This window comes from Embiotoca jacksoni, unplaced genomic scaffold (genome assembly GCF_022577435.1).
Source record: "Embiotoca jacksoni isolate LCO1_2020_lvr unplaced genomic scaffold, fEmbJac1.0.p SCAF_7, whole genome shotgun sequence".
Taxonomy (NCBI): Eukaryota; Metazoa; Chordata; class Actinopteri; family Embiotocidae; genus Embiotoca; species Embiotoca jacksoni.
The window spans coordinates 4,568,106-4,591,350 of record NW_027185425.1 but is presented as its reverse complement, the minus strand read 5'-3'; the positions used below and the strand labels follow the sequence as shown (position 1 = coordinate 4,591,350).

The 23,245-nt window shown below is 43.9% G+C and overlaps 1 protein-coding gene across 5 annotated transcripts in view; it reads left to right on the top strand.

Moving 5' to 3' along the window:
- The window catches only part of rbms3 (RNA binding motif, single stranded interacting protein), a 277,717-nt gene extending 255,378 nt beyond the window's left edge, over positions 1–22,339 (top strand). For all 5 annotated transcript variants that reach the window (XM_069177075.1, XM_069177076.1, XM_069177077.1 and 2 more), the window contains 4 exons: positions 8,691–8,801; positions 15,864–15,953; positions 18,281–18,405; positions 19,152–22,339. In XM_069177075.1, the coding sequence (XP_069033176.1) occupies positions 8,691–8,801; positions 15,864–15,953; positions 18,281–18,405; positions 19,152–19,155 (330 nt within the window). In that variant the 3' untranslated portion in view covers positions 19,156–22,339. The remainder of the gene's footprint in view (positions 1–8,690; positions 8,802–15,863; positions 15,954–18,280; positions 18,406–19,151) is intronic.
- The last annotated feature ends 906 nt before the right edge of the window (positions 22,340–23,245 follow it).

The following is a 23,245-nucleotide window of genomic DNA, read 5'->3' as shown; positions in this document are numbered from 1 at the left end:
GTTTGTTTAAATGTACACACCATTTTCTTCATCGTCTGGCTTCTCAGACTCTTAGTCATGTGTTGTTATGGTCGGTCTGTCATCACGTAGAGAGAATATACACAGCCTCATCATCTATGTTTGTGTAACTGCTCATGTTTGTCTGATACATGTTTGTGTGCACTGTATGTGTTATGTATCACCATATGTGTGGTCCATACTGATTATTCCCTACCAGCCTGACAGCCATCCATCTTCCTGCCTTATGTCATGAGGCCCATTGGAGCCTTTGGCACTATCCTCTAACCAGCAGCCATGTTGTCCTGTGGGGTACGTCTCATCACGCCCTCATGCCAGCAGTAGCCATGTGTCCATATCCGTCCCCATGGCCCCGTCCCCATTGTGTTCCAGTGTCTCTTTCTGTCACCAAATGGCTGCTAGGTGCTAACCCCAGCTGTCATAGCCGTCAGTGTATCGTAGCTACCAATCTGTCTCCCTTTATGACCCACGCTCATATGAACTACCAGCTCCATACACAGCAGACCACCCTTTACACACACTTACACAGTCTGCCATCAGCTCGGTGAATCACATCAAATTAGCCAAGCGTCCTAGCTTCAGATGCTTGGGGGGCTACTCAAAGCATTAAAAACCAATTGATTGTGCTGCAATTTGGCGGCTCCCTCCTCGTGTCGCGTGTTAAACCAATGGAGCGTTGTGCAATGGTGCTCCTGGTGTCGGGGCAATATGGAGGCGGCCGAGCGTGGAAGGGGAAGAGGTCACAGCCAACCAGTCATTGAATAGAATAGAATAGAATAGAGTCAAGTAGAGAGAGTACAATATAAATGAATAGAACTTAGAATAAAATTTTAATGAATAGAATATAGACTAGAATGTAGAATATAATAGAATACAATGTAGAATAGAATAAAATTGAAAGTAGCATAGAATAGAACACAATGTAGAATAGAATTAAGTGGAACGCAGAATAGAATAGACTAGACCCCTGTGTCTGTTTGCAAGCTGACAACAGCTCGGCCAAGCGTTGGCTTATTGCACAGTAAACAGAGAGCATTGCAGCATGTATTGCTTCGGCAAAAGTGTTTGTTTGTATGTGACTAGATTAAGTTTGACAAGTCTATCCATACGAAACTGGACTTCATCCCGCCGAGGAGCCGGTACTTTGTTTGCAGTAAGAAAGAGAGACTTAGGAGAGAACAGTTTTCAATATGTGTTTATCCTCAATTAATGGACCAGATGTACGTGGTGTGGAACTTGATAGTAAGTGACAGTGTTTTTGAGAGTGGACAGCTAAATGAAGCTACAGACTGTTCTTCCAGGTGCTGTTCTGCTTTTCTTTTCCTCTCTGTTTATATCTGTTTGTTTTCCTTCTCGCTTCTCCTCTCATACTGTCTCTTTATTTGGCAGTTAGGCATGGGATGTCAGAACAGCGTGACCACTTGCTCTTTATGCTCTCTTCTCCGGTCAGTGCTGCACAAGCACAGGAGACCTTGTCGATGTGGAGAAAAACTTGAACGGCCCCAAATGACAAATACACATGTGCAGCTCACACACAGATACACAACGACTTAAACACACATATTGTTTGAGTGCAGAAACACTCACTTACGTACAGATCATCAATCACACACGCACAAGCTCTCAAATTCACTTCACACTGCCAAAGAGTGCTGGAGTAACTGCAGTGCCAGCCATGCGCAGCATTGCTGTCTTTCCCCATGACTTATCCGTACTCTTCGGGGTTGTTTTTTTTCCTCACTCTGAGCTGTATGTGCTTCAAGTGTGCATTTACCGGGGTGCATTGGCCCTTACATACTGAGGGTGAATTATTGAATTTCTCTCAGTTGCACCCCACCCTGGCTAAAGCTTTGAATAGACGCTCTCTGGGTCTCTTAGAACTGAACCATAACTATCTGCCCTCATCGGATAGGGGTGAATCAGTGCACTCTGTGATACCCATCTCCCCGCTTGACATTAAAAACGCTCCACGGATTCAGAGGGGGAACATTATGTTGGGTCTCTTGGATTTGACTGGCGAGGCAGAATTTGAGACAGGGCTGCACTCGTCCTTGAGTTGCTCTCACCGCTCTATCTCTGTGCTCTCTATCTTTTCAACCCTCTCTCCCATCCTCACTCCCGCTTTACCTCTTTTTCAATACATCTCCCTCTCATTTCTCCCTCTTTTTTTTGGTCTCTCTCCATCTCTCCTGCTTTCCTTTCTTTTTCTGTCCTTCTCTCCTCTGCTGCCCTTTCAGAGGACAACTGTAGCTACTGTGTCGGTGCCAGTGAAAAATCGTCTGTTCAGAGTTAAAGTTTCCTACATATAGGCGAGATATTGTTGCAGAGCCACGGGGTGACTGACAGAGAGATTGAGTGGCTGCATTTACTCTATAAGCTTTTGGATATTACCTCGACAAATCTTTGCGATAGCAGCAAAAACTACATTTTGAGACAAAAGCCGATATGCTTTGGTGGGAAGGCTTTATTAGCCGGCTGTGTTTTTTTTAATTGGATTTCTAATCGTTTTTTTTCCTTTTGTAAATAGCGTAAATATTCTGAAGAGATCCTTGTGTGTGAAATGATCCATTTGTCTACAAAAGGCAGTCAGAGAACCGGCTGATAAACGATTACAGTCCGACTGCAGAGAGGAATGGACCTCCCACGAAGACATGACAAATACTGTTACATGCTTCATCTAGCGCCCTTATCCTCTTTTACACACACATACATGCACACATAACTTCTTCAAATACCATGTCCTCTTCACTGAGGACAAGTAAGTGGTTTATTTTTCCTCGTAACTTAATTACTAAAAGCAGTTTAAAATCATAAACAGTCATAAAACTGAAATTAATAGTTTGGATCTACGTCTTTCTCACAGACACACACACACACACACACGCTGTATATTCCATCTATAACAAAGCAACAGCATTACCATAAACTGTCTCAGTCATGGTCTGTAGTCTCCAAACTTTGATCTGTATTTTTAGCCTGCAGCGCCTCATGTGACAGCAACTGTGTTTTTAAAGAAGCTAAATCACATTGGTAAAAATGCATCTAGTCAATTGAATATGCAATCCAATGTGCATCCCCTGAGATATTGTGCCTGATGGACAGGCAAATGAATCAATAAGTGGAAGGGGGCCGATCCGTCATCCCTCTCATTGTCATTTCATAGTGGAGGACAAATAGACACACAGTAGATAAACATCATTGTCACATTGCCAGAGGTGAGAAATCCTTCATCTGTATCAGGCTCCACATGTTAATCTGTTCACATACATTTTTGTGGCTTCCTCAGCTGCTTCGATTTCACAGTAACGATTCTCCATTCCCTGTAGGTCTCGTGTTTGCAATTGAGATTTTCAAAACCATTAAAAAAAATGAGATTTTAAAATTTCCACACGATGGCGAAGAGAAAGATAAGCCGCTACCCCACATCACTGTCAACTTGTGAGGTTTCATTGCTATTCATGAGTGTGCGTGACCATTTCTCCGCCGCCTTGGTTGGGTAAAATGAGCGGTTCATCTCACCACCGCTCAGTCTATGGCTCACTGTGTCTTATAGTCAGACTGCATTGTTAATAGTAGGGCAAACCTGGTAGTCTGTTAGCCCCCGGGGAGGGATTCATGCTGCAGATTAGAGTGGAAGACACGGGATGCTGGCTCCCTTTTTTGGGCTTACCCGAACAGAGAGGTGCCTGAGGGCATCTGGAGAGTGTGGTCACAGTGGAGGTCGGCGAAGGGAGACTTACTGCTGCTACTGTAAAGCTTAATACAGCACCAACACAGAGCAGGAGAAATAAGAGCACATTCAGACAACATTCAGATGTTGGAGGACTACAGGAGTTCTACCCACTCTCATATTATGATATTTCATTAAGAAACCTTTTTTTTGTCTTTGTGGTTTCCATGGTTACAGTTGCATTACCTATAGTGTATAGCCTTCGGATGGGCAAGCCTGTAATATAAGAGGTCCCCGGAATTATGCACTGTATACAATTACCTTTCAATCATCAGCAGATGTTTCTCTAACACCGGGCTCTCCACACCAAGAATGACTGACTGAACAAGCTTAGTCTATGTGTATATGTGTGTGTGTGTGTGTGTTTGATAATGTGTGTGTTACCAAATACCTATGCAACGCTAAGGCTTTAGCCGAATAAACCCTGTAGCCTGGAGTATTCTGCAGTGTTCATGCACACACCAGCATCAGTATCCAAACCACAGAAGCTCAGGTGGAGAAACCAACTGTCAAATACAGCGAGGAATGTGTTGAGTCAAGCCCAGGTTCTCTTTCTCGTGAATGACACAAGAGATGCTTTGTTTTAATGAAAGACTCCGTAAGAATACAACCACAGTTGTGGTTTGATGTTCTTGAGGTTTTTGATGTGCCTCTCTTTTGTCCTTCTGCCGCCTAACTTTCACATTTCACCTGACAGAGAGCACATGCGATTTTAAAACTCATGCTTGCTTCTTACTAGGCTGCTAATGATATTGTGTACATTGTTGGAACATTACACAAGGTTGGTTTTAATAACAAGACGCCTACTTGCAATGCAGTGAAACACCAGCAGTGAGGATCGGTGTGTGAACTTCTCTTTGTGGACTCAAGCTGTTTTCACTCAGTGAAGGCATTGCCTATAGGTTGGGATATATCAACACCAGTTTCAAGCAGTGTAGACAGGCAATCATGTTGGATATTATAACCTGCAGCAGGGCTAGAGATGAGTAAAATGGCTAGCTGTAGGGGTGCTGTGATCGGGTTGTTGGGGCTGATACTGATCAGTGTTCATGTCATCACAATCAGACACTTTAAATTGGGTCTTTGCAGGATTTTATTATGGTGCGTTTTTTTTAAGCAACTAGGAAGTGGGAGAGTTGCAACCCCTGAGTGGGATAAAACACCTGAACGGCTGTCGAACTGGGAATTTCCCACTCGGAAAGTCTGAGGTTTTTCAGAGCTCCTAAAAGTCTGTCTGACGTCACTCGATGTGACAACGTTTGTCACTTCACGGTTGATTTAGGTCATACTAATTAGAGCAGGGTATTTTCCTTGTAAACAATACTAAGTACTATATTGACAGACAACGACTAGCAGTAACAGCCCTCTCACACTGCCATTACCGTGTTGCCGTTAGTTTGCTGGCTGTTTTAAATGTTATCTGCTAAAAACGGCATGTAGAAATGTAGTGTCCACGTACTAATGACCTTATGACCTCCATTTCTTCCCTGTGATGGTCTGTATGGGTGAGATTGTCCCTTTTCTGTATTAAGACAGCAGATTTCCTGGGGCTGCCATGTAGCGTCTTTGTTGTTGTCATGTGAACGTTCTCAACTGGGAAGTCGGAGGTTACCAAATCGAAACGTTCCCAGCTGCTTGAACGCACCATTAGGGAGCTACTGCAGAAAAAAAAAAACATAACACATCTCTCATTTTTAAGGTTCCATGATTTTCTTTATTGGACTCTAAAGTAATAAACTTCTAGTCCATCTGCAGGACAATTGTCATCGTGTGTGTGCTTGACTACAACAAAAATAATAGTCCCACTTTGATGATATTTTTGTGATCACAAAACTGCATTAAAGTCTTTTACACCTCCCAAAATAATCCTTCAAAAAGAAATGCTATTTTCAGTTTCACACAATCAGCCTGAAAACACTGCCGAGCTGCCTGTACCCTGAGACCAGAATATAATTACCTTAACAGCCTACTGAACGCGGTGGACATCCTTCAGCCATAATGGATCCAGCAGTAAACAGTCACTATTTGTGTGACATTTATGTATCTGCCTCACCTATTTTACAATTGTTTCTTCTGATCAGCAAACATAAAGACCAGGTAATGAAAATCAGCTGATACCGATCAGCCATTCACTTGTAATGAGTAGTCATTAAAAAACACTGCTGGTCGTAAGATTTTTTTTTTTTTTTTTTTACAAGATTTCTTATTTACTGTACATTATCTCTGGTCGTTGAGTGTTTGTCAATGTATTTTACAACCGAGGAGCTGATATCATCTCATCTCCTGTCTAGAGCGGGATCAATACCATCTTAAGCAAGATGGGTTTTTCACACACACACACACACACGCACACGCACACACACATCCACCAAAACATGTGCATACATTGACTCGCACATTTGTAACAGATACGTCTGCAGCATCTATTATCTTTGCTCTGTCTCTTTCTCTTACACACAGAGGACAAATCAAAAACATATATTGTCTATTTGTGTCAATCTCTTTCTCATTTCTTTCCTCTCTAGCCTGTCAACGAACTGACACACAACCAGACAGACACCGGAACGAACACACACACACACACACACACACACTAAAACCCCCAGTCTCACAGACACTCAGTCTCACAAACACAGAAAATCGAAATCACAAATCGGCTTAACTCTCCCTGACACGTCTGTGAATTAAGCTTTTCCGTTGCTCTCCCTTTCCCATTATAAAGGCATTGTCAGAGGCTGAATCAGTAACAGGTAGCTCACAGCTCCTGCTGCTTCCCTCTCACTCCTCTCTTTCGCCTTCCTTCTCCCTTCCTCACCTTCTCTCTTCTTTCTTCCTCTTCCTTTGTCTTCTCTCGCTTTCTCCCTCTGTGTGGTCCTCAGCCTTTGGCTCTAATCCCCCCCCCCCCCCAAGTCCATCTTCCCTCGCTCCTGTCTTCCCCATGACCTCCATCGGCTCTGTCCTTAATCATCTACCTCCTGTCCTCTCACTGTCTTTCTGTCTCTCTCCTCATTTCCCCTCTTCCTCTCCTTTATTCGTCTGTCACAGCCTCTGGTAAAACGATAGTAAGTACTCTGTATTTCTGTTTGGTGTTAAGTTATACTTCACAACATTTCAGAGAAAAAAAACTTGTGCTTCTTACTTGACTAGATTTATATGACAGCTATAATTACTTTAAAAAAAAAAATTTGTCCAAAGTGTATTATCCGCTTCTGATGTGATGCATTATTATACAGCAATGTATCAGTACTATCAATCCAATAATATGTAATATTATAGCAATGACAGAGTCCACTAAACCTGCACATGAAGCCCTTGAACTTATTTGGAGTTAATTGTATTGATCATGTGCTCATACTTCTACCCAATGTCTGATTGCAAAGACTTATGCTCCGTTTCAAATTGTGTACCTACGTAATAACACTTACTATTTTTAGTGGATAAGTGCACTCACACTGACAAGTATGGAAACATGCAGTCCACTGTGAGTACCCAGGAGATGCACTCAAAACGGTCCAAAAGTCTTGACATATTTCATGTTGACCTTTATTACTCTTCACTCCACACACAGCATATATTAGGAAACTGAGATTACTTTTTATCCGTTTTTTTTTTTTTTTTTTAATCTACATTAGAGCTAATTTGTGTGGCGGAACCTATTTTATTGAAGGGATTGGCTAATCTGCACTTACATTATAACTAGACTAAGTTCAAACATATTCAGAGCCGGTACAAAAGGAATACTTCTTCCACCAGTGATCTCAGCATGCCACCCAGTTTCTTTATTTCTGCGTGGAGTCGTAATTCTGAGCAGGATCACATGAAGCCTGCACACAGAGTCAGAGAGGCAGGGAGACGGAAGTGGCGGGGGAGGAGGGAGGAAAGAGAGAGTTAGCTGGCTGTGTTGTGAATGCAGGGAGTAGACAAGCAGAGCATTTTTGACAGGCTGTGTCTGCACAGTTTGTTCTCCAACAGGCCCACACAGAGTCACCAGTGGGGTGCACACATGCACACGCTCGCAAACATGCACTCTCAAGAGTTGCACGCTCATGCACACGCAAACAAACACTGTCAATCTCGTTCACACTCATGCACAAGTGCGTTGCAGGCTTACCCACAAACACACACAGGCACACTTACAATACAGACACATACACAAAAATGAGAAGGCTGAACAGAGGAATAAGGGCTGGTTTTGAAGGCGCTCCTCCCAAAGCTTCAGTGCCGGGGAAATGGAGCTATCATGACAAGGGATGAAAGAGCAACAATGGTTTCATCACTTTCCCTCATGTTTCACCGCACCGTGAAAAAGCAGCTTCTAGCGTTCTCATCCACCCGTTAGGGAAAACATGCTGTGCATTATACTAAGAGGGGAGGCTCAACAGTGAGGGAGGGACGGAGAGGAAGCATCCTCTCTCTCAGCAGCCAGCGAACCACACAAACACATCTTGTTGATACATCAGCAGCGCGTATTGACAATTTTGATGCACCAAAGACAGTAGAGTGTATTGATCTTGACGATGTCCCTGAGTTCTGTTGCTGTTTATTGACAGAGTCGCTCTTTCCTTCTTCTTCTCTGGCCGTGCTGTCCTCATGTTGCCTTCTGCCTGTACTTCCTCACACTGTGTCTCACCTCTTTTACCTTGTACCACCACCTCCTTCAGACCATATCATTTATTCTTTTCACCCTCCCTGTCATTTCTTGCTACATAAGAACAAAAACAAATTGACGCCACTGTTTCAAACATTTGTATAATTTATTTGTGGCCAACATGAGGACTAGCAGACACTTTGTGGAGGTGAAGAGGAATCAGAATAAAGTTGGAACTCCAGGAAGGATCACATGAAGCGTGCATATTGGGATATGCACCAAAAGAATCTTCATCATCTCTTCTGTTCCCTCTTTCATCTCAACTTGTCCTTCTCTTTTACCTCCTTCCCCCAGGGTGCAGTGATCACGCCAGCCATGGACCACACTATGTCCATGCAGCCTGCCAGCATGATGGGCCCTCTCGCCCAGCAGATGAACCATCTGTCCCTGGGCACTACAGGAAGTGTAAGTACCCCTCACTGTGGCACAATGAATCACATAACCCCATGTTGTTGTCATAGTTGTCATGGGAGAACCTCCAAGTTGACAAAAAAAAAAAAAAATTGCTGATAAACTTATCTAGGGCGACTTCAGTTATTACTCTGTGATCGTAGCAGTAAGATTTATGAGCTGCAAGAAGTCTTGGGTAGACTTTTCTACTGGGTTTTGCCTTTACACAGCATGTTAGCTCCACTCTGATATATGGACGCACTGCTCAGAGCTGAAAGAAAACAATATTAACCCCTTCTGCAAGTTTTTGTGGATACAATATCTTTCCTAAAACAAGTTTAATCACAGTTTGTTTTCAGTTCATATGAAGCCCTGTTGGCACAATTATGGAGAGCAACTGAACTCAAAATGGTCATAAATGTGAGTTGCATAATCTACAGATGAAAAATAAGATTTGCAAATATGTCCAACAGTTTGTTCACATTCTGGGTACTCACAAATGCGTGTTCCAATCCACACACAAATACCAAGCAATTCAAACGCATGGAAAACATTTTCACAAATGTACACATCACAACTTATGTAAAAACATAAAAACATTTTACGTATGTAAATCTCAAAAGTTCATACACCAATGTAACATGATTCGTACAGTGAGTCTGTAATCCCGCATTTAACAAGAAACACAAAAAAAAAATGTCAAATATTTTTCAATATTTGTATACAGAGGAAACTTTTGAAAGTGAAAATGATCAAATGTGTAAAGATCAAGTTAAACGTACATAGTTCAATGTTTTGTTTTGGCCGTAACAGACACCGGTGACAGGAAAGTTCGGATTTCTATGCATTTGAACTTTGTCGGAAACATTTGGTAACATTACAGGTAATTTTCTGTTGACACCATCGCAGCACTATTGATAAAGGAAAATGAGTCCGATTTTCAACAAAAGTGTCAGTATTATATTAAAACGGTTCAATTGGCTTATGGAAAAACAATCCCTCTAATTCATTCACTTTTAACAGTTAATCAACTGTTGATTGTAAATTGCATTCACATAGTCTCAGTTTTTTTGGAGGCGTAGAAAAAACATAACTTTATTGTGTTTCATGTTTCTGTGACAAAACTGAAACCATATTCAGTCATAGAAAAATACATTTTCAATATATTTGTGGCCTGCTGTTCTGCTGTTGTTCCTTTTCATCATACCTGTACAGAAAAATGCAAAATATCTAAAAGTCTACATCTGCTTTTAAGAGATGAAACCGAAAATCATATGGTTAGAAAGAAAGTGGCTGGTGTCCATTGCATTATGGGTGAGGACGACCAGGTTGGAGGGTTTTTATCCGGGAGAACATTGTTCATTTAGCTCAGAAACAAAAGTACACACGGAGTAAGAGATGGATTTTACGTTTCCTTTCGAGAAAGCCAAACCTTCTTAGGCTGTCGCCACATGTGCTCAGCCGTGGAGCTGCCATATCATTTGTTTTACACTGCATGTATTCACCGGCAGATATTGAGAGAGCATATTTCCTCCCTGATCTTCCACATTAAACAGATTTCCTGTGAAGCTTAACAGTGTGACAGGGCTTTCTGTTTTCCACCTTCTTCACTTTCACCCTCTAATTTCTGTTTCGTTCTCACACTTTGTGTCTCCCTCACTCTCTAAATCACACATCAAATCTATCACTCCATCGGTTTCCCTTATTCCACACACTCACTTACAGTCAATGCCCCTTAAACCATGACCCCCTCCCTACCCCTCTACCCCCCCCCCCCCCGCCCCCCTGTTTCAGGATCAAGTCGACTTAGAAGTGTCACACAGTTCTGAAGCCGGACTTCCTGCTCTAACCCTGCTGCCTGGGGGCAGGCAAGCAGACAGCTTTGCTCCAGCACTACGTTTGATCTCTCTGTGTCTGTTTCTGTGTGTATGATTGAAACAGGGCCGTATTGTACAGTTACCCATGTGTTTCCAGGTGAGCTGTCAGCGACTGTGACGCCATGTTGGCTCTGTCAGGAATGCCCCCTCCCTAATCTGCCTCAGCTGTGCTAACAGCCAGGATTAGAGACAGGCTAATCTATGATGATGGCTTCTGATGTCTGATGGGTTGTATTATAGGAGAAAGTGGGTTAAGGCACTCTCCCTCCTTTTTTTTTTTTTTTTTTTTCATTTCTGGTTTACCCTCTCCACCTCTCCCCTTTCTGCCTGCTTAGCTTTCCTGAGGCAAAGCGCTGTGTAGCCTAACTTCTCTACGGCTGAGCTGCACACACGGCATGCCACACTTGATCATCTCTGGGAATTGAGACGTGTTTCCTGTGAAGCCGATTCTTACGCCAGATGTGAAATCTCTTTCATACTGCCTGATTGGGAAAGCCTGTTAAAAGTGGGGTTAGGAACCGGGATCTGTAACTATCCGTGTAGTAAACTGGACTTGACACCGCATACTCTTAAAGCACATTCCTCAAGTGCACACACATGTGGTGAGGTTGTTTTGGTTGCCCCTGCTGGTCACGTGATTTAACCTTGGCAGCAGAGGAGCACCTGCAATGAGCACCGTCTCCAGAGTCAACAACATATCATGGCTGCCTCTGGCTGCTGGAGGAGAAGCCACACCTCAGAATACTCTTGGCTGTTCCAGGGCTCGCTGCGGCTGTTTGTGCACAGCTTCGGCTTCCTTCTTCTCTCCAAGAAAAGAACCGAATGTTCCCAGTCCGCCCAAGCTGTGACACTGGTGGTGGTGACCGTAGCTTTCCGAGAACGCTGTGTTATTTTGCTGTGTGGGGTGTTTGGGCCCTGAAAAAGGAGCGGCAAAGGAAAACCTCGCCTCATAACGAGGGAGTGTGGATCGATGCCACCTGATGGTCACTGCTTTGGAATTTCGCTGCTTCACCCGAAAGTGTTCTGTTTTCTGTTCGGTGTCTGTTTGGCTTGAAGAAGTTGATTACAGAACCCTAAAGAACCTAAGGCGTGCTGTTTATGGATGGTACACATAAACATGCCATCCGCGCTGATTTATTTGACCGTGTTTGGTGCATATTGCTCAGTAACTGATTTATTTACCATCTCGGAGCTCTCACCGCTTAACATGAGTCTATCTGTCATGTCAAGTTGTGTGTGCCTCCTAGTTGCTGTGCATGTGTGGATTTGCATATGCTCCCGTTGTCATTTTAGTGTGTGTGTGTGTGTGTGTGTGTGTGTGTGTGTGTGTGTGTGTGTGTTTGCACGCACGCATGTCAGTGTCTGTGTGTGAGCGACATAGTGTTTGACATGACAAGAGGTGACCTTCCGTCTGTGTTCTCCATCCTATTCCTGTCATTGCATGTAGAACCCAAGTCTCTGTTGTCATGGTGACAGTGGTGATTGACAGCTTCTGTGTCCCTGGAAGACAGATTTGTATGAAGCGCTTTCCTCTATTATCTGGGCTGCTTCTCCGGGTTTCACTGTGGTGAAGTTAAGGACAGTATGTTATTCTACACTTCCATAACTGCATAGCTATATTTAACCTTTTACCCACACAGGGAAAGTTGACTGAGTACGCTCCTTCCTTTCCATCTTCACATTCAAACAGTAACACATGTTGACACGTGGGTGATCCCCTGCACCACTGAGCAGTTTAGTCCTTGCAGGACCTTGAGGGTAATTGTTAGGGGAGGAACAACTCTTTTATGGCATTTTAAAATTTTACAATCAGTTTTGACTGTGTTTGAGGGCTCAAAGCCAAGAACTATGACAATGAGTTTTATTTGTTCCCAGACTTTGAAAATTCTGCTTTAAATATAAAGTTAGTCTTCTTATTATATCTGGATAATAAAAAAAAACACCCCCAAAGAACTTACAAAACTTTTAGGCTAAGAGAGAACTAATAGATAGCAACTACATTAAAGATGCCTCGTAGACAAACAAAAGGTTATTGTTATTTACTGTATTTCTGACTCATTGATGGCATTGTGTGTGTCCTTGAAGTTTATCAAAGTTATGTGATTATTTGTGAAATTTTAGGCCAGATTATACATTATATCACCTATGCGTGCACCCGTGTTTCCTTCTTTGTGGGCTCCTGACAAACAAATCGAGGACCCACTCATTAAAAAAAAAAAAAACGTCTCCATTGCTCCACTTGTTGTTAAAAACGTTCCACATAACCTCTAATATGTCAAGACATAAATATCAAATTAGCAAAATAATGTAGTAACAGCCGACTGGTGACTGATTTAGCCGGTATGGTTCTCTGCAGGTTTTCACAAAGCCAAGGGATATGATGAGCTTTTTCATAGTGAAGTGGTACGGCACTGTAATTCACAGCCACCGGTGTCCAATTGTTCCCACCGTGTTGGAGCACCACAGCTCAGATCAATAGTCATCAGAGCCCTTCCCCCACGCCGCACTGCCATTAATAACCTGCGCTGAGTGGCTGGATGCTCTCGCCTTGACCAACTGTTATCCTTCACCTTGCAGATGACACAACAGAACAGCATGTCAACACAGGGAGGATGGATAGATTGACGAGGAGATTGAGTGGCGGAGCGACAGGCGGATGATTTATTTGAACGTTTAGAAATGCTAATGTGCTGTGCCGCGTTCGACCGATGCCAGGATTACAGTTTCTAAAGAAATTCCTGTCGATGTGGAGAACTGAACGCAGAATTGAAACGGTCCCTTTATCCCTGTACCCATCAGACCCAAACTGTCAATCTGGTGCAGAGGTCCAAACCACGGCGGTGCCGGAGTGGGTCTATCCACGCTATGGATTTTCGTCGCGGCATTGCTGCATTGCGGTGTGAATTTGTACTGTAGTTATAGGTGTGTGTCATGGAGAGTGATGGTGGAGAAGAGACTTAAGGAGTCTTCTCACACCAGCCTCGTTAAGGAGCTATTCAGGCCTCCCGTTCATCAAACATACGCACACGCCATCTGCTTCAGGCACAGGTGTGTGCGTGTGCATGTGCATAAATGTATATGTGTGGCTGTGTGTGCGACTCCAAGAGTGAAGCACCATTTATGGCCAATTAGGGAGGCTTTATAATACCCAAACCTGTCCCCTGACTGTGGACAGGGAAATATTAAAAGAGTTGAGATTGGACAAAAAAAAAATCATCTTTATCGCCATAGCAACCCAGTCCAATGGAGCTGGGCTTGACATCCCTGTGACTTGCAACAGCAGCAACTGCGGAAATATGCCTTGCTCAACCTGCCACATTAAATAGGTTAACTAATGGTTGTGGTAGAAGAAAAAGAAAATGATCTTATTAAATTTTCTTGTTAAATCCAATTTAAATTCCTTTAGTAGTCCTGCTGAGAAATATAACATTTCAAATGGACATTCTCCCTGTGACAGGAAGATTTTGATATAGCTAATTATCTCCTACTTCCCTTCATTTGCTTTCATGCAGCCCTCACAAGTGAGTTGCCGGAATAAGTTAATGGGGAGGAGAGGCAAAGACCTAAAGTCCCGGGGAAAATTGGTATGCATGGTTTCGATTCACCAGGGAGAAGGTCACTTCAACAATCTGATAGGCCCTCCTCCACGATAGCAGGTTGAAAGAGAGCAGGAGAGTGACAGGAAGGTGAGAGGGAAGGAGGGATGACACAGAGAGGTAATGTGCTAATGTGTCAGGAGGTCTGGATATGCCGCCTCACCCTGTCCTGAGTGTGACAGCCTGAAGGTGTGATAACCTTAAATTCGCATACGAAGACCCACACAGTCACACTCGCATACGAACGCACACTAACATCCATCCCAGGGCATCCTCCTGGCCATGTGTAGCGTCGGTGGGGGAGTTAATCACCCATGTCCATGGCCTTTAGCTGCTCTCATTAGCGGTGAGCGGTGGAGCCGTACCCGATCCATTAGCAACGCTGCCGGTAATGACACTTCACCAGCACCGCCGGGCCCACGGCCAAGAAAGACTTCGCAGCCCGGCACAGCCCCTCCATTACCGACTCCTACTGCATACTGCCGCCACGCTTTTTAGCACTGGCAGGGGGACTGAGAGGCAAAGGAAAAAAAATAAAACAGAAAGAGAGGGATTGTACTTCCCCTTTTCCTTGGTCCGGAAAAGCGGCAGGAAGAGGAGGAGAGGCGGAGCGGCAGCCTGGTGGCTTTTATCTGGGATCACATCCGTTAGCGCTGTACTGCAGCATTATCGTTCCAAGCCTCTTTCTCTTTGTCTGTCTTCTCACACACAGACACACACACACACACACACACACACACACACACACACACACACACGCATGTATGTGTCCCACACACAGCTGCACACAGGAGAACCCATACATGCGCGTGCACAGTTGGACAGACAAATAGCGATAAGTCATCTTTTATGCACAGGCATGTGCTAATTAAAAACAAGCACACGCACACACACTGACAAATCAGGCTCACACCGGTGTATTCACCACACACACACACACACACACACACACCACACACACACACACGCACACACGCACGCACACACAAAGCATTCCCAGCAAGTTACAGAAAAACCCTTGCACAAAGTGCCGTGTCCTCATTCATATTGCATGTAAAAGCCCCACGGCTGTCATGTAACCGAACCTGTGTCACGTCTGTAAAATGGCCATCATGAAGCACGCTAACACCCCCTTTAAAAGGCATGACTCAAGGAATATAGGCCACAGGCAAGGAGGCCACCCCTGCTTCTTCTTTCCTCTCCCTCTCTTGCACATTCTCCTTCATTCCCTTCAGCTTTGTTTTTCATGTTTCATCTTCTCAGCCGTGGCCCTCTGCATCCGCTTGCCTGTGAAGTCTTTGTGGGACAGCAGGACATCTCTTTCTCCTCCTTCTCCCATGTCTCCTTACATGCACTTTTCCGATCCACTCTGCTCCTCTTGAGCGTGTACACATATTCTTTTAGCGCCCTCCGAAGGATGCTGAGGGCACAGCAGCCTCCCGTTCCCAATCGTTGTGGAAATAATTAAACTGAATGAGACTTCCGGGGAATTATGATATTTCTTGTCTGATAGTAGATTGGGACTTGTAATCCTGATGTGTGTGGGAGAGATTTGCATATGTAAGGATTTTCTGATGTGCGTTTGTCTTTTGCTTGTGTTTCAGTACATGACTGCTGCAGCCGCCGCGGCGCCTATGCAAGGGACCTACATTCCCCAGTACACTCCTGTGCCTCCAACAGCCGTCCCTGTTGAAGTAAGACACATGCACACACACACACACACACACACACACACACACACACACACACACACACACACATGCAGACAGAGGTTACTTACCAAGAGTCAAAAATCTGTCGCCCACTTCCCAAAGGAGGACATCATTACCACTAACAGCCCTCTCACCTGCACCCACAAGCACACGATTCACCATCTTAAAACCTGCTCACCACATTAATAGACGAAAAAAGTCATTAAATAGACGGATTGCATTTTGAAGCACGCTACAAATTGCTCCCATTCTCTCTAAACAAATGGCCTCGCACCACCGGCAAATAACAAGGATCAAAAACTGCAAGCATAGCGAGATGAGTCAGAAGTTTTATAGTATTTGGGAAAGACATTTGAAGTGCAGCCCAGACTTTCTCACTTCCTCGGCGGCTGTCTGAGCTCCTGGCAGGTTCGGGCAGTCCAGCCTGAGAAATGATGAACGTGGAGAGCGGGCGGGTAGAGGCAGGCCGGCGAGCAGAGCGGGCCAGCTGTCTGGCGGCTGACAGTGCGGTCGTATTCAGATGGACTATCAGTCGTGTATCAAATGACAGGAGCTGAAGTGAGACACAGTGCCGGCGGTGGTGCGAACACCCCCCCCCCCCCCCCCCCCCACACACACACACACACACACACACACACACGCACGCTGCCGGGTTCGGGCTGGTAGGTAGCTGGAACACACACACATCCGTCAGCCACAGAGCGCTGGTTAGCCCACCAGCCACGGACAATGACAGTTCCCCCTGACAGACCCATTAGTCGCTCCTCCTCCTCCTCCTCCTCCTCTCCGTCTTCAGAAAGTTACAGTCGTCCTCATGAAGGAGTGCGATGGAAGAGAAAGATGTAGTTGTAGTGTAGCCCACGGCGCCTCTCACCTATTTCATCCTCACCATTGTCCTCTCAGTGCCAACGTCAGCAGCGGGGTGTATATCACTGTATCAGCCGGTGTCTGCGGGGCTGATGTATGGACAGGACGGCGTATCCTTGAGAGCTTGTTAAAGGTGATTGAGATGACTCGGTGATAGGGCTATCGGTAACGCTCGACACATAAAGAGGCTAAGAGGTTGTCGTGATGAATTCGATGCGCAAAGCCATCCTTAAAGACGTTTCTTATCTCAAACACGGACGGAAAAATCTGCAAAGGAAGTGGCACATTTTATAGATTGTTTTCTTTCATCATGACAAAATGTCACAGAATGTTGGCTTTGTGTTGTTTTGCATTTTATTTACTTTAGTCTTCAATATTCCCCTATTAATGTCCAGGTAAAAACAAATATTCTTTACAGTTTTGCTACGATCCTTGAAGCAAACACAAAAATTGAAGACAGCAGTTTTTGTATGGTCGCGCTCTTACAATGTGTGTTTTTCGACTGGACATATTTTGGCATCTACGAATGGAAATATTTGTAGTACTTTAGTACTGAGGGCGTCGGGCTGCCTACTGAACATTAATACTTTTATGGCACTGAGCAAATTATTTCGATACTGTCTAGTTTTATGAAGTTGTGTTATTCTGTACCACATTTTGATACCGAGGCTACATCCACACTAATACATTTTGGTTTTAAAATCGTACTTTCTGCAACGTTTATGCAGGAGAAAATCTCATCAGTGAGCCACAGTGTTTACCATGAACAGGCTCTGTACTTCGGCGGTTCGCCCACGTAGATAAAACCGCTTGCTTTCAACCTGGCTAAATTCATTCACGCCTTTCAATCTAAGTTTTGGCCACAATCTGTCTGATTCTTGTGTGCTGCAGTAACTGACGCCAGTTAATTGTTGTGACAGAAAGTAGCCTGGCTTCCACTGCCCCCCTCTAAGCTGCATCAAAAACTAAAGATTTGTACTGTCATTTTTTTATTGTAATTGTCTTTTCTTTTCTTTTTTTTTAATGGATTTTATAAGATTGGTATCGCTCAAGAACCGCTATCAAGTCAAAGTATCGGGTACCTGTATTGAAAATCTAACCCAGCCCTACGTGAGCGTAAGAACGAGCACGTGTTCGGATTGCTGCCGCAGAGTCCGTTTGGAAAGTGTAATGTTGTGTCAAACCAAATCCCATGCGTGTCATTATTACACGACACCGTACACTCTTACTAAGACTCTTGGTTTCAGGGATAAAAGTGAACCGAGTAAAAAAAAAAAAATCAGGTATGAGGAAGAGGAAACGGAGGAGGTGGTCTTCTTTCCGAGACAGACACGCAATGCAGCACCACAGGTGTATAAGCAGAGTGGACAGAAGGAGACGTTTTCTAGTTTCAGCCACATACTGTTCTTGACACATTTCCTGTCTGTCGTGTTTGTCTCCAGGGAGTGGTGACAGACGCCTCACCCCAGACAGTGGCTCCTTCATCACAGGAGGTGGCTGGCCAGCAGCAACAGATGCAGGTGGACAGTGCTGCCGACCATGTTCCTGCTTACTCATACCAGTCCAAGTAAGTCCAGCAGGGAAGTAAGACACTTTCCGTTAGCCTTTTGGAGATGTCAAATCCTCCTCCGACGCATTTTTTTTTTTTTTTTTTTTTTTTTTTTTTTTTTTTTTTTTATTAAATCTATTATTATTTTGAAATTGCGAGCGATAAGGATGGAAGTTATGACATTATATACATTATAGATATTTGAGATCACATCAAATTAGCCACCTTTATTTTGCTCGATAAGCCGACTGTCATGTTCCAATCCAATTTTTTTCAGAAGATTCTGCCATCACATACACACTGCTAATTACATGTGCAGAGAGAGAGGATTTTTCTAACTAAATCTTACCTGTATTGACAAACTTCCTGACAGTCAAATTATTAAGTCAACTGTAGCAATATTATCCAAATCAAAATCTGACAGCTGTTGTGAATAATAAAAACAGTTTCACAAATGTTTTTCGTGAAGCAGTAAAGGACTTATTACAGGTCTTAAACTGAAATAAAACACAGGGTACTTAAGAGGCGCAGCTCCATTTATACGATGATTGTAATTAATCCTGGCTGCTGTTGTCACTCGCTCGTCATTTTGGCATCAAGTTTTGCTTCCTGACCTGATCACAACTCTTTAACGTGCGTCATTTTGCTTCCGTCCTCCGACTGAGCTGTCAGCTGTCAGCTCCATTGCTCTTCTGTGTTTGTAAAATTGTGCTTTGATTACAACTGCACCCCCCCCCCTTCTCTGTTTTCCCCTCTTTCATCAGATAGCTACGGCCTGAGCGAATGTTCCTGTGACAGCGTTGCCTTGAGACAGAAGGTGGCTGCACTGTGAATGTGAGGAAAAGAGAAAAGAAAGAGATTGCTTCCAGATTGCCCAGGCACCAAAAAAGAGACACTTTTTTCATTTCCTACCTGGCCTACGAGAAAAAAAAAAATCAAGAAGGAGGCAAAGCGTACTGAGGAAGGGGATGGGGAAATTGCTGGGCACAGTGCAAAGAAGCGAAATTGTTTAGTCTGGGAACCTGCCTGAAGGGCTGAGGTGAAGCTCGAAAAGTTTCTCAAAGAAAATTCTCAACCAATTAAAAACAAAAAAAGGAAAAAAATGACAAAATAACAACAACAACAAAAAAAAAGGTTGAATGCGCAGGTAGGTGATGAAGTTTATTTTGTAATTAGAAAAGGGGAGTCAAGTTTGAGATACACACAGAGATTGTCTTCCTCAGATGTTAAGCTACAGTTTCTTTTCTGTCTTTTTTTATGTTCTAGTGTTAAATCTTAGTTTTCTAGATATATTCGAAAACGTGTTTTTTCTTTCTTGAATCTTCATGGCCTTAATTTGAAGGGCGCCAGAAACTTTTTACAGAGTTAAAATCTGACGTCTGGTTGGGGGGTGGGGGAAGGGGAGCAAACAAAGTCAGTGTCTTGAACCACTTTGAGGGTCCAAGACACTGGATGAGTTGTTCTAAAGAGAAAAAAGAATCTATCACATAAGCTGTACAGATTTAATAGAGAAGAGCTTTTTCTTTTCTTCATTAGAAGAAAACTTTGATAATTATTATGTCAGAGGTAACTAAGTATCAGAAGAAAACAAAATGTCTGTTGGGGAAAAAAAAGACTCGAGGGGGGGAAGATGAAGCTTTGAAGAGATTTTTCACAATGAGGAAAAAAGAAAACATAAGAGAACATGCTGCATTGTGGGTGCAGTCTGTTGCAAATGCTGAACTTGTTTTTTATTATCATTATTATTTTACATGGCAAAGTTGCTGTCGATGACATTAGTGCTTTTTATCTGCCACATTTTACCTTTTTTATGAGCTTTAAGATGTTTTTAGCCCGCTTTGCTTGTCACACTGCAAAAAGAAAAAGAAAAAAAAAGAAGAAGAAAAAAAAAAATTAAAAACGAACGAAAAAAACAACTACAGAAATAATTCTGGCAGTAAAATAAAAACAGTAGATTCAGTAGGAGCTTATGGTTTAAACCAATCAGTGCAAAAGCAATAGAAGAAATTGTTGACAATTTCTGTAGTCTTTCCTAGTTGTGGATCAAATGCAGCCCATGGATGGCCATTTTTATACCAAAGATGAAGAGACACTCTGAACCAGAGTTTTTGTTTTGTTTTGTTTTGTTTGTTTTTCCTTTTCATTTTTCAGTTTGATTTTGTTGTTCTTGATGTTGTTGTTGTTGTTGATGTTAATGTTGATATTGTTGTTGTTGTTGTTGCTGTTGTCGTCGTTTTTTTATTTGACCTTGATGGCCGGACCAGTCCTTACTATCCTTCCTGACATGTTGTTTTCGCCGGGTTTAAGATCATTTTTCATAGTTGTCCGTGCTGTCACGCACACACACACGCACACACACACACACACACACGCACGCACGCACACACACACACACACAGGTGCCCATATACGTGGACACAAACCTCAACATACATACACTTACAAACTCATACACACACATCAGACAGTATTTAAATGTGTGACACAACTGGTGGCAGTTCTTCCGAAAGTCCCTTTTCCCGTCTCTTCATATCTTTTTTTTTTTTGTCTCATCCCTCCGATGATGCTTTCACACACACCGTGGGTGCATTCCTCTCTCTCTAACTCTCTCAGATCCTGCAGGGAAAACTTTTGGAAACAGATTGGGGAATGTTGCTAGCTACGCTCCGTGGTCGTTTGATGCATTGCTTCCAGCTTTGTCCTCTTAGTGACTCCTGTCTGTTTGACTGTCTGTCTCTTTATCTCTTTGATTCAACCAGAACTAACTCAACCATTTCTCAGTGTATTAAGCTTCAGTGGGAATCTCCCCGCTGCCGTTTGACCTTATGTTCATCGCTATGTCCATCTCGACATAGGTCACTTTTTAAATATTTATGTGCTCAAAATACCAGATGAGTGGTGTTTACTATAGACTTTACATTTGGTAAGTTGTTAGTCACAAAACAACAAATAGACTTTGAAATCTAAAGCAACGATTGCATAAACTTTATAGCACTAAATGGCACTGATTGCATGGATCTGGCAGCCGAAGCCTTTTAAAGCAACTATTTTAGGGGCCAATAAAAGTTTGACATTTTGGGGAATGTAAAAAATCGATCATTCTCATGCGGGGATGGTAAATAAGAAGCAAGAAGCAGCAGCTTGTTTGCTTATCTTCGAACAGAGACTGAAAACAGGAGGAGAGAGCCAGCCTGGTTCCGTCCACTGGTGACAAAAAAGTCACCTACAAGCGCCTCTAAAGCTCACAAATTGACATGTTATTTTTTTGTTTGCTTTATACAAAAACCAGTGCGAAAACAGCGCTTACGGTTTCATGAGCTGGACTATTCCTTGGCCAGGTTTCGTCTCTGTAAAGTCGAAAGGCAACCGGTGACGACTCCCAAGAAGTCACTGCGATGAAATGTTACATTTTTTTTTTCATTCTTTAAAATACACTTGAAAAAGAAGCAAAACTGACTCTTTACCCCGCTGAGAGGAAACCAGGCAACTTTGCTTCGCGAGGTCTCGTTTGCATCGCAAGACGACCGTCTGTCATCACTGTGACACTTAACACTGTGTGGAGGAAGTGTGTTTGAAAGGACTGATTGTCTTGAACAGGACCCCTGATCATCTGCCCAGGTCGCAGCACACCTGTGGGAACCAACTCGGCTCCTCACCAGCCATAACAAGAGCTTGATGGCAGCTCCTTCCTCGACCCCGCCGCTGAGTGTCAGTTACACCCGTAGTTGTCCCAATTTGTTGCACAAACAACCCCGTCGCATCTGATCTAGTCCTTCCCTCCCTGAGCTGCCGGGGTTTGCGGTGATTTCGTCTCTGAGGCTTGTCCCAGAAGAAATTGCCTGTGGGACGACGGCCTTTTTCTGCCCACATTACGGCAGCCTGTGTGTGTGTGTGTGTGTGTGTGTGTGTGTGTGTGTGTGTCAGGAGCTCTGTTCACCCGTGCCCCCCCCCCCCCCCCCCCCCACACACACACACACACACACACACACACACGCCCCTCCCCCGCTCTGCCCTCAGCTGTGGTGCTCCAGCGCTAAAAAGAACCCTGCTTCACTGGCACCATTAATGTGCCACAGCCAAACCAGGCTCCTTTGCTCTCATTTTCCCTCACTGTCATCCTCTTCTGCCCCCCCCCCCCACTGCCCCCCCTCTCTCGCACTCTCTCTCTGAGGTTTCTTCTCTTTATTGGATGGTGCAGAAGCAGAACCACAAACCAATTTCAGTCACTCTCGCAATGAGGCTTGACGGGCCCAATTTGTCTCCCTCCGGGGCAATAGGATCCACTCCAGTGTCCCTCAAAAGACCCCTTTCTTCCAGACAGAGGGAGCTTTTTGTTTGGTGACAATTGCAATTGAGCTCTCGCAGTTCATGTGACTCATTCAAATCCAGCGCTACTGATGGGTGTGCACACTACAGGCAAACCGTGTCATCGCGCGCGGCGATGTTTGTTAGTAACAATCAGATTGTACATCGAGTGCCTTTTAACAAAGCTTCCAAATGATTCCAAATTATGTGTGCTACGGTTAATAAAGCAAAGCACACGAGAGAGCTGGTTAAAGATGTGCTGAAGGAATGCTATGAAATATTGAAGCTACTCCATGGTGCTAAAGACGAAGCTGTTCCGGGCTTCTGCCTTCGTTGTGATGAGCTGGGCACTGTTAATCATTTGGCCGTGAACTCGCTCTGACAAAAGAGAAACGGGCGCGCAGGTTCCTGAAGTGAACTGAACTTTTAAAGCCATACGTATCTTTCATTTCTCCTCCGTCACGCTGTGAACGCCCGCTGCAGATCCTCCGTCCACCAACCGAGGTCAGACTCAAACGTGCGTCATTCAAACCGTCTCTCGGTGACTCTTCAG